This window comes from Mesocricetus auratus, unplaced genomic scaffold (genome assembly GCF_017639785.1).
Source record: "Mesocricetus auratus isolate SY011 unplaced genomic scaffold, BCM_Maur_2.0 Super-Scaffold_100046, whole genome shotgun sequence".
Taxonomy (NCBI): Eukaryota; Metazoa; Chordata; class Mammalia; order Rodentia; family Cricetidae; genus Mesocricetus; species Mesocricetus auratus.
The window spans coordinates 3,700,095-3,713,036 of record NW_024429223.1 but is presented as its reverse complement, the minus strand read 5'-3'; the positions used below and the strand labels follow the sequence as shown (position 1 = coordinate 3,713,036).

The 12,942-nt window shown below is 55.9% G+C and overlaps 1 protein-coding gene across 1 annotated transcript in view; it reads right to left on the bottom strand.

Moving 5' to 3' along the window:
- Positions 1-12,942, bottom strand: part of Pepd (peptidase D) — a 143,760-nt gene that overhangs the window by 117,042 nt on the left and 13,776 nt on the right. The window contains exon 4 of the mRNA XM_005081773.4: positions 6,540-6,603. Coding sequence (XP_005081830.2) covers positions 6,540-6,603 — 64 coding nt within the window. The remainder of the gene's footprint in view (positions 1-6,539; positions 6,604-12,942) is intronic.

Below are 12,942 nucleotides of genomic sequence, written 5' to 3'. Positions count from 1 at the left end.
GAGGATTGTGAACTTGACCCTGTCTCATAAGGAAAAGAAGGTTACTTAAAAAAACAAATGAGCAGGCATAATAGTAAGTGCCTACTTTCCCAGAACTTGGAAGGAAGAGGTAGGAGGACCGTAAGCTCGAGGCCAGCACAGACTCCAAGGGACCCCACCTTAAAAATGAAGTCAAGGACAAAGGAATTGAAGGGCGATAATGAAAAGAAAAAAAATTAGAAATCAAGTGACCCAGTCGAGAGGGTCAAAAGGTCAGCATTCCACGCCAACCATGGTCTAGCCACCTGGGCACAAGGCAGTGGCTCCCAGGCGTAGCCTCTACCCTCCCTCGCTCAGTAACCGCTTGGAGAGTGGCTGAGCCCCTCGGCCTCTGTGCTGCACAAATGAAGGCTGGCAGAGTCCCTTCCTCCTGCCCGCTCCTCCTGGAGGGGAGGGAGGCTCATTAAAACCAACAGAGCCGAGTGTGTCAGGCCCTGGGTGTGTTGTTTCGTTGACATGAAGGGTCCACATTCATCAGCACACAACGACGCCGTCAATTTACGGCGGCAGAATCAGAGAGCGGGGAGGCACTTGGGGACTGTATCTGCCATTGTCCTTGGGAGAGAGGAGCTGGATAACGAATGTGCGGGCGGACGGCTTTCCTCTCCGCAATGACTCTCTGGACAGGCTGCTTAGGGATAATGGAGGAGAGGGCCCCCTCGGTGCAAGCCCGGTGCTCAGATGCGTGGAGGCCGGGCGCTGAGAGCAGGCCAGGCGTCGCTGGGTCCTGGCAGAGGAGCGTCTTTTATTGATCACAGATGCTTGAGTGGGCCCTGGTTACCTCCGCGGCTGCAGAACCTTCTCCCAGCCCAGCAGCTCCATCTGCCTTCCCCGCGGAGACCCATTAACTCTGCACTCATCAGCGCACCGACCGGAGGCCATGCCTCAAAAATTAACGGAACAAGATGCGGCTTTGTGTTGCTGGCTCCGAATGCGGCCCCAGGACTGGATGGCACAGCTCTAACAACCCCAGGCCTCACTTCCAGGAGCACAGGCCACTGGGGACTCATCTGCTCTCCCCAGCGGGGCTGGTAAACGCCCCTGCCTTGCTGCAGGCCATAGCCAGCATCCATCTCCCAGGCAGCCTTCACTAGGCGGACAGGCACCCCAAGAAGAATTTATCAGAGCCCTGTGAGGCCAGATCCTGCCCTGGGGACAATCCAGAAGCATCCTAAGGGAACTTAACACAGGCTCCTAACCAGGCCTCTGACCGAGCCAGTGAGTCACTCTCAACAAAGGAATTAGACACGCTTCAACTGTGCTGCTGAGAGAGCCCACGTGGCCTAGCATGCGGGGCTCTGCCCTCCCAGCGCTGAAACTCTTGAAAACAAACCATTATTCATGGCAGTTTCCCAAAACACCAGTGCTCATCGGTGGCCTGAAATGCCCTTAAACTTCTGAATCTGCTTTTAAAATGAAAATAGCATCAGGAATATGGATGCCTGGTTATTCTTGAACAATCAGGCTATGTAGCAGCCCCTCAGAGCAAGGCAGCAATCGTGGTCCCATCGTAGACACCTCTACTGAAGCCTCCCACACCAAGGATGCTGACGAGCAGGCAGCATCTACCCCGGCAGCTGAGGCTGTTTCTCTTACACCCTGCCTGCCTACAGGTGAGGAACTGACCCTGAGGCCTTCCAACATCTGCCCAGCACCATAAAGCTAGCGCCCTCCAGCCTGCCAGCCCCCAGTTAGACGCTAGCTTCTATACCGAGTGCAGAGAGCAATGCTGCGGAGCCCCTCCCAGGGGGTCCCTGAGTGAGCCCTTCCCGATAATTAAGCTCTGGCTCTTCTGTGAGAAAGAGAGCCAGGGCTATCATCGCAAACACCCTGCATTTTTTTTTAATTTCTGAGACAGGGTCTCATGTAGCCCAGGCCTTATATTCATTAGGTAGCTTAGGATGGTCTTGATCTTCCAATCCTCCTGCCTCCTCCTCCTAAGGGCCCGGACTACCGGCATGCACCACCATGCTTTGGTAATGTGGTTCTAAGCACTGAACTCAGGGCTTCCTGCATGCCAATGCCAGGCTCTAACAACTGAGGTACATTCTCCGCCACCTGCTTTTATTTTATGAGACATCAAGAGGATCGGCTAGGACGTGGGACCACTCCCACCGTCTTGCAGAGCAAGCACGCGCCTGCGGCTAGCTGCCCGGTTTACAAAGACGGCTAAAGATGGCCAAGGCTAGATAGGGCTGAGCACCACAGAACTGTCCTGGAACGCCTGCCTACGGCGTTTCCCGTCACCTTCCACGGTGGACTAAGCCTGAGTGCTGCCCACATCAGAAAACGCTTGCAGCCCATGGGGCTCAACGCAGCACTCTGCTCCTTTTGGTGGGGTTCGTTGTTCCCAGGTCCGGGAAATTACGGGCACTTGGAAGCCTGGGTCACTTCTGCACAAACTAATCTCCTGCGGGTCACCCTTTCACGTCTGACAGGTCAATGGTAGAACCAGAGGGGACAGACTCTGGAATCTGGAGGTCTCAGGGTCACTGCAATGCTGCCACACCCCAGCTGTGGAGCCGCCACGGATGATGCCTTTTTCACCCCTGAGTTCTGACCTTCTTGTCTGTAAACCGGGTGGGATCTGTGCTTCACCAGGGGACAGGGACAGGGACAGGGTGGGAGGGATCATTACAAGTGAGCAAGCCCAGAGTGTGTCCGACCGTTAAGAGGAGCCCCTGCCTCCGGGAAGGACAGCAGTCAAAGCCTGGGGTGTGGTTCAGCCTAGCACGCCCAAGAGAAATCAAAAACATACAACAGCAGTCTCGGTGATCAAGAAAGCTCATCGATGACGATAGCGATTATGCTGCTCCTACAGAGCACCCCAGAACCCTAAAGAGTCTATTGAAGACTTCCTTTAACATTCCGCCTTAAAAGACTAAGAGCAAGGACTATGTGGTAGCCGCTCTACACCTCACTATGGGCTTCCCCACCTGGTGCTTTGTCTTCCTCTACTGTCCTGCATCTGGAGGTCTCCTTCCTTTCCCCGAAGTGTGAACGGGAGTTCAATTCTCCCCCTCCCTCCAGTTACAAATGCAAAATGTCAACCCACGAGGCTGCAGCCCAGAGAGGGTTCCTACTCAGCAGCGGGGGCCCAGGCAAAGGTAGGAATCTGTCTCCCAACCCTGAGGCAGGCCTATCCTAGCTCTCCCTTCAGGTTTGATAAGGGGAGAGGCCCACGGTCAAGACCCAAAAGAGCAAAGCCATTGAGATGCACTTCGCAGGGTAGGAGGGTAATGGAGATACACCTGCCGAAGGGCTGCACCGGGAGCAAGGCCAGGGTAAAGGATGATCTGTCTTCACTCGTGCCTAGAGATACGATGTAGCAAACGACCTCACTAGGAAACTGTCTGTCTTCACTCGTGCCTAGAGATACGATGTAGCAAACGACCTCATTAGGAGCACGGGAATAAACATCCAGTCTGTTACAGAGCCACACAAAAAGAGACCTGCAGTACTGGCTACATTATAACACCCATAGATGTCACAGGTCACCCTTGAAAGCCTGAAGCCACATGACACAAGGCTCTATCAAAAGCTGCCTCTCAGTGTGTGGGGAAAGGAACCCATACACTACAGGTAAGGCTTTAAACAAATACGTCCAATATGGAAGTCAGTATGAAGCGCTTCATAAAACTAGGTATGAGTCAGCTACACCACTCCGGGGAATGTAGCAAGGGAAGCTAAGTCAGCTTACGACAGATTCTTGCAGACCCACATTTACTGTAGTACAGTTCACAGCAGTAACGCGCAAATCAGCGTTACTGAAGGTGTGGTGCGTGGCGGGGTGTTGCTTGGCCAGACGGGGGATGAAATTATGCCGTCTGCAGCAGAGACCACCTCATCAAGCAAGACTCAGAGAGACAGACATGGAGTGTTTTCCCTCGTAGGAGGAATCTGCAGTTGAAAGACAAAAAGGTAAGGAATCGCAGCACTTGGGAGGCAGAGGCAGGGGAATCTCGGTGAACTCCAGGCCAGCCTGGTCTACAGAGCGAGCTCCAGGACAGCTCTCTGTTACCCAGAGAAACCCTGCCTGGAAGAAAAACAACAACAGAGAACAAGAAGGAAAAGGAAAGTAGAAACGAAACTATTGAGGAGAGTTAGAGGGTCAGTACTGGGGCAAGACGAGCAGCAAACGGAGGTGTGATCAAAGCACACAATGTATAAATATGAAAATGTAATATGTACATATAAAATATATGTACCATGAAGGCTAGAGAAACGGCTCAGTTTAACAGTACTTGAGGCTTTTCCAGAACACCAGAGATCGAGTTCCCAGCACCCACATAGGGCAGAGCTCAGAGCCACCTGTAACTCATAACCCCAGGAAATCTAATGCCCCCTTCTGGCCTCCGTAGGTACTGTACCCACATGCGCATATACACACAAAACACATACGCATACTTAATAATAATAATGTTTTTTAAACACACACTAATAATTATTAGGAGCATTGCAGAAAGAAAACAAACTGGAAGCTCGAGAGATGGCTCAGTGGTTAAGAGCATTGACTGGTCTTCCAGAGGACCTGGGTTCAATTCCCACCACCCCCACAGCAGCTCACAACTGCTCACAAGTCCTATTCCGGGAAATCCCAACACCCTCACTCAGACGTGTGCAGGCAAAATGCCAATGCACATGAAGTAAAAACAATAAATAAATTTAAAAAAATAATAAAGTGCCTGCCTTCCCTGTGGTCCAAACCAAGGGCCGGGTCCAGATCAGAAGCCAGACAGTGCCAGCATCCGCAAGCTATCCTGAGAGCACCCATGTGGGCGTGAGCAGGGCCTTGAGGGATGGGGATGACAGACTGTGAGGCGGGGACATTCCAGAGCGACAGAACTCAAGGCAGGACCGCACGCTGCCTCTGCACAGGATGGGGCCAAAGCTGGTCCACCCAAGGCCAAGGAGAGCTGTCTGCCCCAGAGCGAGTGGGCCAGGCACGAAACACTCAGCAGAGGCGGGCAGGGTCCTCGCAGAGCACTGTACCTGGCTAGGGCCCCCTCCCCAAACCTGCTTCTCCGCCTGGTGCTGTTGCCCCAAAATAGCTGTGCCCTGCCGAGAGAGAAGGGGCTTCTGCTTGGTCTCCGCTGGGCAGATCTCACAGCCACCTCTCCTCTGAAGCTCCAGCCCCAGCCCCCAAAGCTCCTCCCCTCTCCCACCACGGCCTCTTCTTCATCGTGGTCTTCCAGATCAAATGAGCCCTTTCACAGGGGTCACCTGAGACCACCCTGTCATCAGATACTTACATGATGATGCGTAGCAGTAGCAAAATTACAGTTATGAAGTAGCAGGGAAGGTAATTTTATAGTGGGGGGGTCACCACGACATGAGGAACTGTACTAAAGGGTCACACCATTAGGAAGGTTGAGAACCACTGATCCACGGCCGGGAGCCTTGAATCCCAGCACTCGGGAGGCAGGGGCAGGCGGATCTCTGAGTTCGAGGCCAGCCTGGTCTACAGAGTAAGTTCCAGGGCAGCCAAGGCTACACAAAGAAACCCTGTCTCAGAAAAAAAAAAAAAGAGAGAGAGAGAACCACTGATCCAGACGCTACATATGAGGGCAAACCGTGGCATTTGGCTCCATCCCATTCACACGAGGGTCCCCAGTGCCACCAGCGAAGTCGTTTCCCCGCCAATGACTTCATGGCTGAGTAACGCTCCACCGTGTGCACGCAGCACACCGCCTCTCTCCATTCATCTGTTGACAGGCATCTAAGCTGCCTTCACGGCTTGGCAGCCCCGGATCCTAATGTGTGTCCACTTTCAAGCTCTCCAGGGCGGAGTGGCCACAGTGACCACCCTGTCCACCTGACGCTGCCAGGTCCCGGTTGGATCTCCGGGGGCAGGCGCTGGCTTCTATCCAGCTCTGGCTTGCACAGAAGAACACAGGGCTGTGACTGCGGCCATGCCTCCCATGTTCCAGGCAGTGGCCACAGCATCAGAGGTCTTTGCTCACTCACTCAGACCTGGGAGCTCCTAGCTGGGCCTCGTCTCTGCCTCAGTCAGCCCTGTTCTGTCGGCGGTGCCTGGACACGGGGCAGGCTCACAGCCTCAGGGCGACACCGGTACATCTAGTCACACTACCCGACACTGCTGGGCCACTGGGCTGGAAGGCAGGTCTGAGTCTTCTCACTAGCCATCCACGGCCTGGGGCTCTTCTGACCGCGGCACCTATAGCTAGAGAGGTGACTACGCACAAGTCCCCTCGACACATCAAGGCCCTGCCCAAGCCCACCAGCAACTTTGGTCACACCTGTGTCCCATCTGCAGGCACACTGCCTCGGAGAGGGGCCTCGGTGGTCACCGTAAGCCAACGGCCAGACGCTTCTAACCTGAGTTAGACGCACTTCCCAGGCTGAGAACAGCTCCCTCAGTCAGAGGGGTCAGCTGTGTTTTCTCTGCCTGCTCTTTCTGCTCCTGAGTGGCCAGCGGCCAGCGGCGGTTTCCCAAGACTGTGACAGCGTAAGGAGAGCACCCCATGTCAGCCACTCACCTCGTCTGTGTACTGGACATCGTCCACGGCGTACTTCTCCTTGAAATGCTCCTTGGAATGGATCCTCAAAAGGAAGCACAGCGAAAAATCACGGTCAAGGGCTCGGCAACGCCTCAGCCTGGTCACCTCCGCCCGCCAAATCCAGGCCACGCAGCCCCGGGGTCTGCCCCTCACGGTGTGAGGGGTCTAGCGCTAAGCAGGTATACCCGGCACTTGATGAAGGGCGCGGGGACACTGAACCTTCGCCTCTGCCGCCTCCGGAACCACCCGACGCGGCTCGCTGTGCCCCTAGCGGCCTGCAGCAAGCAAGCTGCTTCCTCTGTCTCCCTTCCGTGCCACTAACCCACCGGGCAGCCAGCCAGGGCGCCTCTCCCTCAGGGGCAGGGACAAGTGGCCTCCCAGGCCGTGCCTCTCTAAAGGAAGGTTAATAAACCAACACTTCGAAGAAGTCAATATCAGTATTTCCCAACGTGGTGACAAGAGTTTAAGCTTAGTCATCACACTTGGAAAAATTAGCCAGGGAGAAAGCGCGGAGTAGATGAGGTGAGACAACCCTCGCTCTCTCTCCTGAATCCAGCAGGCTGCCGCCCTCCCCGCCCGCTCCCAGATTCTCTGTTAGTAGACGAGTCAACGCTGATAGGGGCAATGGGCTCACATAGAGAGGAAAACTAACAACATGGGAGGGCGTGTCACCAGCCGAGCACCAAGCCCAGCGATGTATATATGCCTCCCTGCACCCCTGGCTGCCGCGTAAGGGCAAATACCCACCCTTCCCGTCCCATCGTGTGATGTATATATGCCTCCCTGCACCCCTGGCTGCCGCGTAAGGGCAAATACCCACCCTTCCCGTCCTATCGTGGTTTCCCAGTGGGTGTCCTATCCAACAGAGGCCTCAGTAACCTACAGAAGGCAGCCTCACATTCTGTTTCCAGAGCCATGACGGTGTGTAGATTGGAGGCTGGGGTGGGAGGGGGGAGGAGTTCCTGGGAGTTCCAAATAAAAACAGGGAGGAGACTCTCAGGGAGTCAACTAGTAATCTCGCTCCACCCAAACAAGCAGCACTGGCTGTCAGAGGTGCAGATACAGGACCAGGGGACAGCGGAGGCCAGTGGAAGCCACAGCAAGGGGCTCACGGTCCATGTAGAAAACCCCAGGCTGAGGAACCCCGAACTCCCCGGGTCTCACAGAATGCCCTCTGCCCCCCCACCCCCGTGGAAGAACTCACTGGCTGTCAAGCTGTTGCCATTAATTACGTCTGCACGTCAATTTAGTCACGTTAGCTCCGGCTACGAGGCAGGACCCACAAGTTAACTGACCAGGATCTGACACCTCCATTAGCGAGGGGCCCCAAGCTGAGGTAGGACGCGCCACTCCACCTGGGTCCCAGGGGTCCCAGCTGCAGGCTTGGAAAGCGAGAGGCAGGGCCACAGCAGAGCAGCTGCTAAGCATCTCCACCCCTCTCCAGCTGTGCCAGCGCAGCCCAGCCCTACCTCCAGCCCCCGTGACTCCGTCATCACCAGTAGGGACGGGCATAAAGAGCCAACCCCCTACAGACCGAGGAACACAAGGATCTGACCCAGCCTCCAGGGCTCTGTCATATTGGGTCCTGACATCTTCATGTCACTGCCACAGGGCACCTGAAGCCTCCCTCCAAAAAATGTCCCAGGAAACTTCTCCCTGCCCTTCCCTCCTGGGGAGTCTTACAAGTTGGGATTCAGCAGAGACACGCCACACCAGGGAAGCCTCTAGAGGTGGTAAGCCCCAGGCCAAAGAGGTGACGGCCAAGAGGAGATGATCGTAGTGGGCTGTGATTGGGGGTGTCCCCACTGCTGGATACTCACACGGTGGTTATACAAGTTCCCTCTGCATGGCTGTGATGAAATGCCTTGCAGGACAGCCTAAGCCGGGAATTATTTATTTGGGTCGCGTGGCTCCACTGACTCCGAGTTAACAGGGAGGCAGGCGGAGCGCTACGGGGAGGGCATGTACAAAGGCTGCTGCCTTCACAGTGGGTGGAAGCTGGCAGAACAGACAGGGGCGACCCTCTTCCGCCAGGGACACATCCCCAGTGACCCATTCCCTCCAAAGTCTTCCTAAACTTTCTAAGACTTTTCAAAACCGGCACCACCGGGTAGGAACCAAGCATCCAATACATGAGGCCTTCTGGGGGCGGGGGGGGCGGGGGGGGAGGGAACAATCTACATTCAAACCACAGCCGAGGCCACAAGTCATTCTGCTGTCGGTGGCGAGGGGGAGCAAAGGGTGGCTGGCCCCCAGCAGAAGAGGTGGCCCCGCCCGCCCAGCACTCGCTCTCCTTACAGAGGCAGGCGCCACAGCCTAGGCTGAGTGCAAACCGGGTCCTGAGAGCCAAAAAACGCCTCCCGTGCATTAAGGCTCACCAGGAATAACCGCCAAAATAAAATATGAAGTGCCGAGAGCCTTTTGTCTGGAACTCTGTACGCTGCATTCTTCTTAGAAAGGGCAGGGATAATTAAGTTTGAACAGTTCTTGCTTTTTTTTTTTCACATTTGTGGGTTAATTACAGTAAAAAAAAAATCATTTAAATGTTACCCGAAGGGATATGCGTGCCAGGCTGCCGTGACCAAGCCGGCCCCGGAACGCACCTGGCGGCCAGGGCTCGGTGGGGTCCTGGGAAAAGGAGTGACAATGGCTGGGAAAGTACACAGAGGGCTGAGCTGGCCAGGGGCGGGGCCTACGAGGCCTCAGAGGGTCTACACCCGGTCCCAGCCAGCACGTGGGGAGGAGCCAGCGCAGCTCGTGCCTGGGTGGGAGATCCCAGTGGGAAGAACCAGACTGGAGGGACAAGTCAGGAGAGGAGCTGAGCTCACTCAGACACTCCTCGTTTGAGTGCAGTTCTGGCCGCAGAGAGAAGTTCCCTCACTTGACAGGAGACCCGTCGTGTGGGGAGGATCTGGGCTCTGGGCCCCAAGCACAAGCCCAGAGTCGAAGCAGGCGATGCTTGGCCGCAGTGCCATGAGCCCCAACGCCCTGCGGGAGTCCACAGGTGAGATGGAGCCACTACACGAATGCCACGCGATGAGACATGATGGAACCTTCCAGAAAACGAAATTGTAAAGAGCGGGGCTTACTGGCTAGCTGGCCACCTGCACGCAGTTACTGATAAGGCCAAATGACAGCGGCCGCCGTCAGTTTCCGGCGCCTGGCGACTGGCACCCGCCTTCAGCTCCAAACAAGTGCTGCTGCCTCTTATTCTGCTGGTGGCGCAAGGTGCGTGTGAAGCAAACGTCAGCAGCCATGTCAAGCTGTCATTGAGTTGTCAGAGAGGGAAGTAGCCCTCTGCAAACCAGAGCAGGTGTCTGAGCCTGGAGACGGCTCCCAGGCCTGAGCTGGAGCAGCCACACGGAGAAGCCAGGCCGAGGGCCGCGCGGTAAGGAGACTTGATGGAGACAGGCCCGCCCATGAGGAGGGGAGCCGTGGAAGCTAGGGACTCTCTCTGGCTGGTCCCTAGGTGCCGGGGTCAGCTGCAGGCACACAGGAGCAGCCAAGAACCCAGGGGCCCTTCTCAAGGACGGCTTCTGTCACAGAGCCCACCCCTCCGTCCCCATAACAGCAGGAGGCAGAGTGCAGCCCAAGAGGCTGGGGAAGCTGTGATCCCTGTGACTCAAAGTGTGTGAGTGGGGGCCAGCGCCATAAAAACAGACCCCTCCCACTCACCACATCTCAGGACACATACAGCCCACACAGGCAAGTGCAGTGTGACGGCACACGCCTGCGATTCGGAACGCTGAGACACGGAGGATTCAAGGTCAGCCTGAGCTACACAGCAAGACCCGGTCTCAAACAACAAAAGTCACCCCATAGGCATCCCACTGCAAATCACACACACACACACACCCCATAGGCATCCCACTACAAATCACACACACACACACACACACACACAGTCAGCCCATAGGCATCCCACTGCAAATCACACACACACACACACACACACACACTCACCCCATAGGCATCCCACTACAAATCACACACACACACACACACTCAAACACACATACACACAGTCAGCCCATAGGCATCCCACTACAAATCACACACACACACACAGTCACACACACACAGACACACACACACACAGACAGCCCATAGGCATTCCACTACAAATCACACATACACACACAGTCACACACACACACACACAGACAGCCCCATAGGCATCCCATTAAAAATTCACATCTCTCTCTCTCACTCACACTCACACACACACAGGTCCTACTACCAAAAGGAGCTGTGCACAGGGCCTCAGGCAGCCCTGGAGAGCTCACAGAGCAGCCTCTTCCTGGGCAGCCTGAGGCCCAGACAGGCACTGGAGAGGCCGATCACCAGCCCCCTGCAAACCTAGGCCAGGCACTGTCTCTCCTTCAGTCTGGTCAGGGACAGGCACGACTGTAGAGGATCCCCCAGCCCTACCCCTGGGCCCTGAAGCTACCTGGTGTGAGGTGTCACAGAGGGAATTTTCAGTTTGCTTAGAGGAGCCCAGACACCCCAGGCCAAAGTTACTGCCAGCTAGTCCTCTTTTGGACAGACTCCTACACAAACACATCAAGGGCTCCCACCCTCCTGCTTCAGGCCCCGCCCCCAGCATCTGCAACCCCAGCAGCAAGGCTGCCCCCATGGAAGCTGCAGATCCTACAGCAGAACGCGGGTGCCCTGAGTAACTCTGGATTGTAGTATCAGCTGGACGGGTTTGTAAAAGCCACCAGATAGAGACTCCAAAGGAAGCTGAGGAGCTTAAGGTCAAACGTTCAGTCTGGTGGGTTTTGATTGCCAAGGCCAGGTAATCCCGGCAGCCCTGCTCCCTGTGCCCTATCGATTACGGGAATGTCTGGGAGCAGCCGGGCACATCGGATCTGGCAGCTTCCCAGCTCAAGCCCAGACAAGCAGCCCCTCTGTCACCTGCTCATGACAACCAGGCCTTCCCTCCCAAGCGCTCAGGACAGGGAGACAGAGACAGAGAGACAGGGGGACAGGGAGACAGGGGGACAGGAAGACAGGGAGACAGGGAGACAGGGAGACAGAGAGACAGAGGGACAGAGGGACAGGGGGACAGGGAGACAGGGAGACAGAGAGACAGAGGGACAGGGGGACAGGGGGACAGGGGGACAAGGAGACAGGGAGACAGGGAGACAGACAGACAGACAGAGAGACAGGGAGACAGGGAGACAGAGAGACAGGGAGACAGAGAGACAGGGAGACAGAGAGACAGGGAGACAGGGAGACAGAGAGACAGAGACAAGGAGACACAGAGCCACCCCAGAGCACAGAAAGGAGAGGGAGCCAGGCTACAGGAAAAAGAAATGCGTCACGCTCCCTTGGGACCACAGCTCCCGGGGCTCGTCCCCGCACAGCACACAGGCCTCGTTCACCAGGGGAGCCAGCCCTGCGGGCGCACTCCTGCTCCACACGAGACAATGAGTCCCCTCAGCGAAGCACGACAGGCTGAAGGAGTGTTTTCAACGTCCCTGAGACTCAGCTGCGGCCAAGGCGCAGACTATCATTCCTGTGTTCTTGAAGACGGTGTGCCCGGACAGCAGACTGCTGACAGATGACACGGGACCAATCAGATCCTGGGCTTTAAATCCCTTCAGTGAAGGGCTGTTTAGTTCCCAAGGTGCGAGTGTAAGAGACACGGGGAGTTCACACAGGCTCAGCAGCTGGGGCAGAGTCCCTTAGGCAAGGTCAGTCCTCCACTGAACCTACTGTGGAAGACGCTGCCTCCAATTCACAGACAGCATCCTTCATTTCCTGCTAGAGCCAGTTCCTCGTCAGAAGGAAATTGTCTCGTAGAGTGCTTGCCTAGTATGTGCAAGGCCCCAGAATCAATCCCCAACAACACACACACACACGCACGCACACTCACACACGCACGCACATACACCACACACATGCATGTATGCACACACATGCACGCACACGCACGCACACTCGCACGCATACACACTCGCACGCACATACACCACACACACGCGCATGTACGCACACGCATGCACACACATACCACACACACACATGCACACATGCACGCACTTGCATGCACACATGCACCCACATAATTCTTTTGGCATTCTTTTTCCCAGCACGCGGGAGGAGGCAGGTGGATCTGAGTCTGAGGCCAGCCTAGGCTACACGGTGACATTCTGTCCAAGGAAAGAAGAGGGTGGGAGGAAGAGCACCCTCAGTGCCCTTCCGCCCCTCGGACAGAAGCTGTGGGTGGGGCTAACTGAGGACCAGCAGACCCTCCTGGGCCCCCACGGTCCATCTCCATAGCTCACACATGACAGTGTTCGCCAACCTCCGAGCAGGCTCTCTAAGCTCAACGGGGCATCCCAGCAAGCTCGCCTGAGCCAGGAAGTGCTTTTAA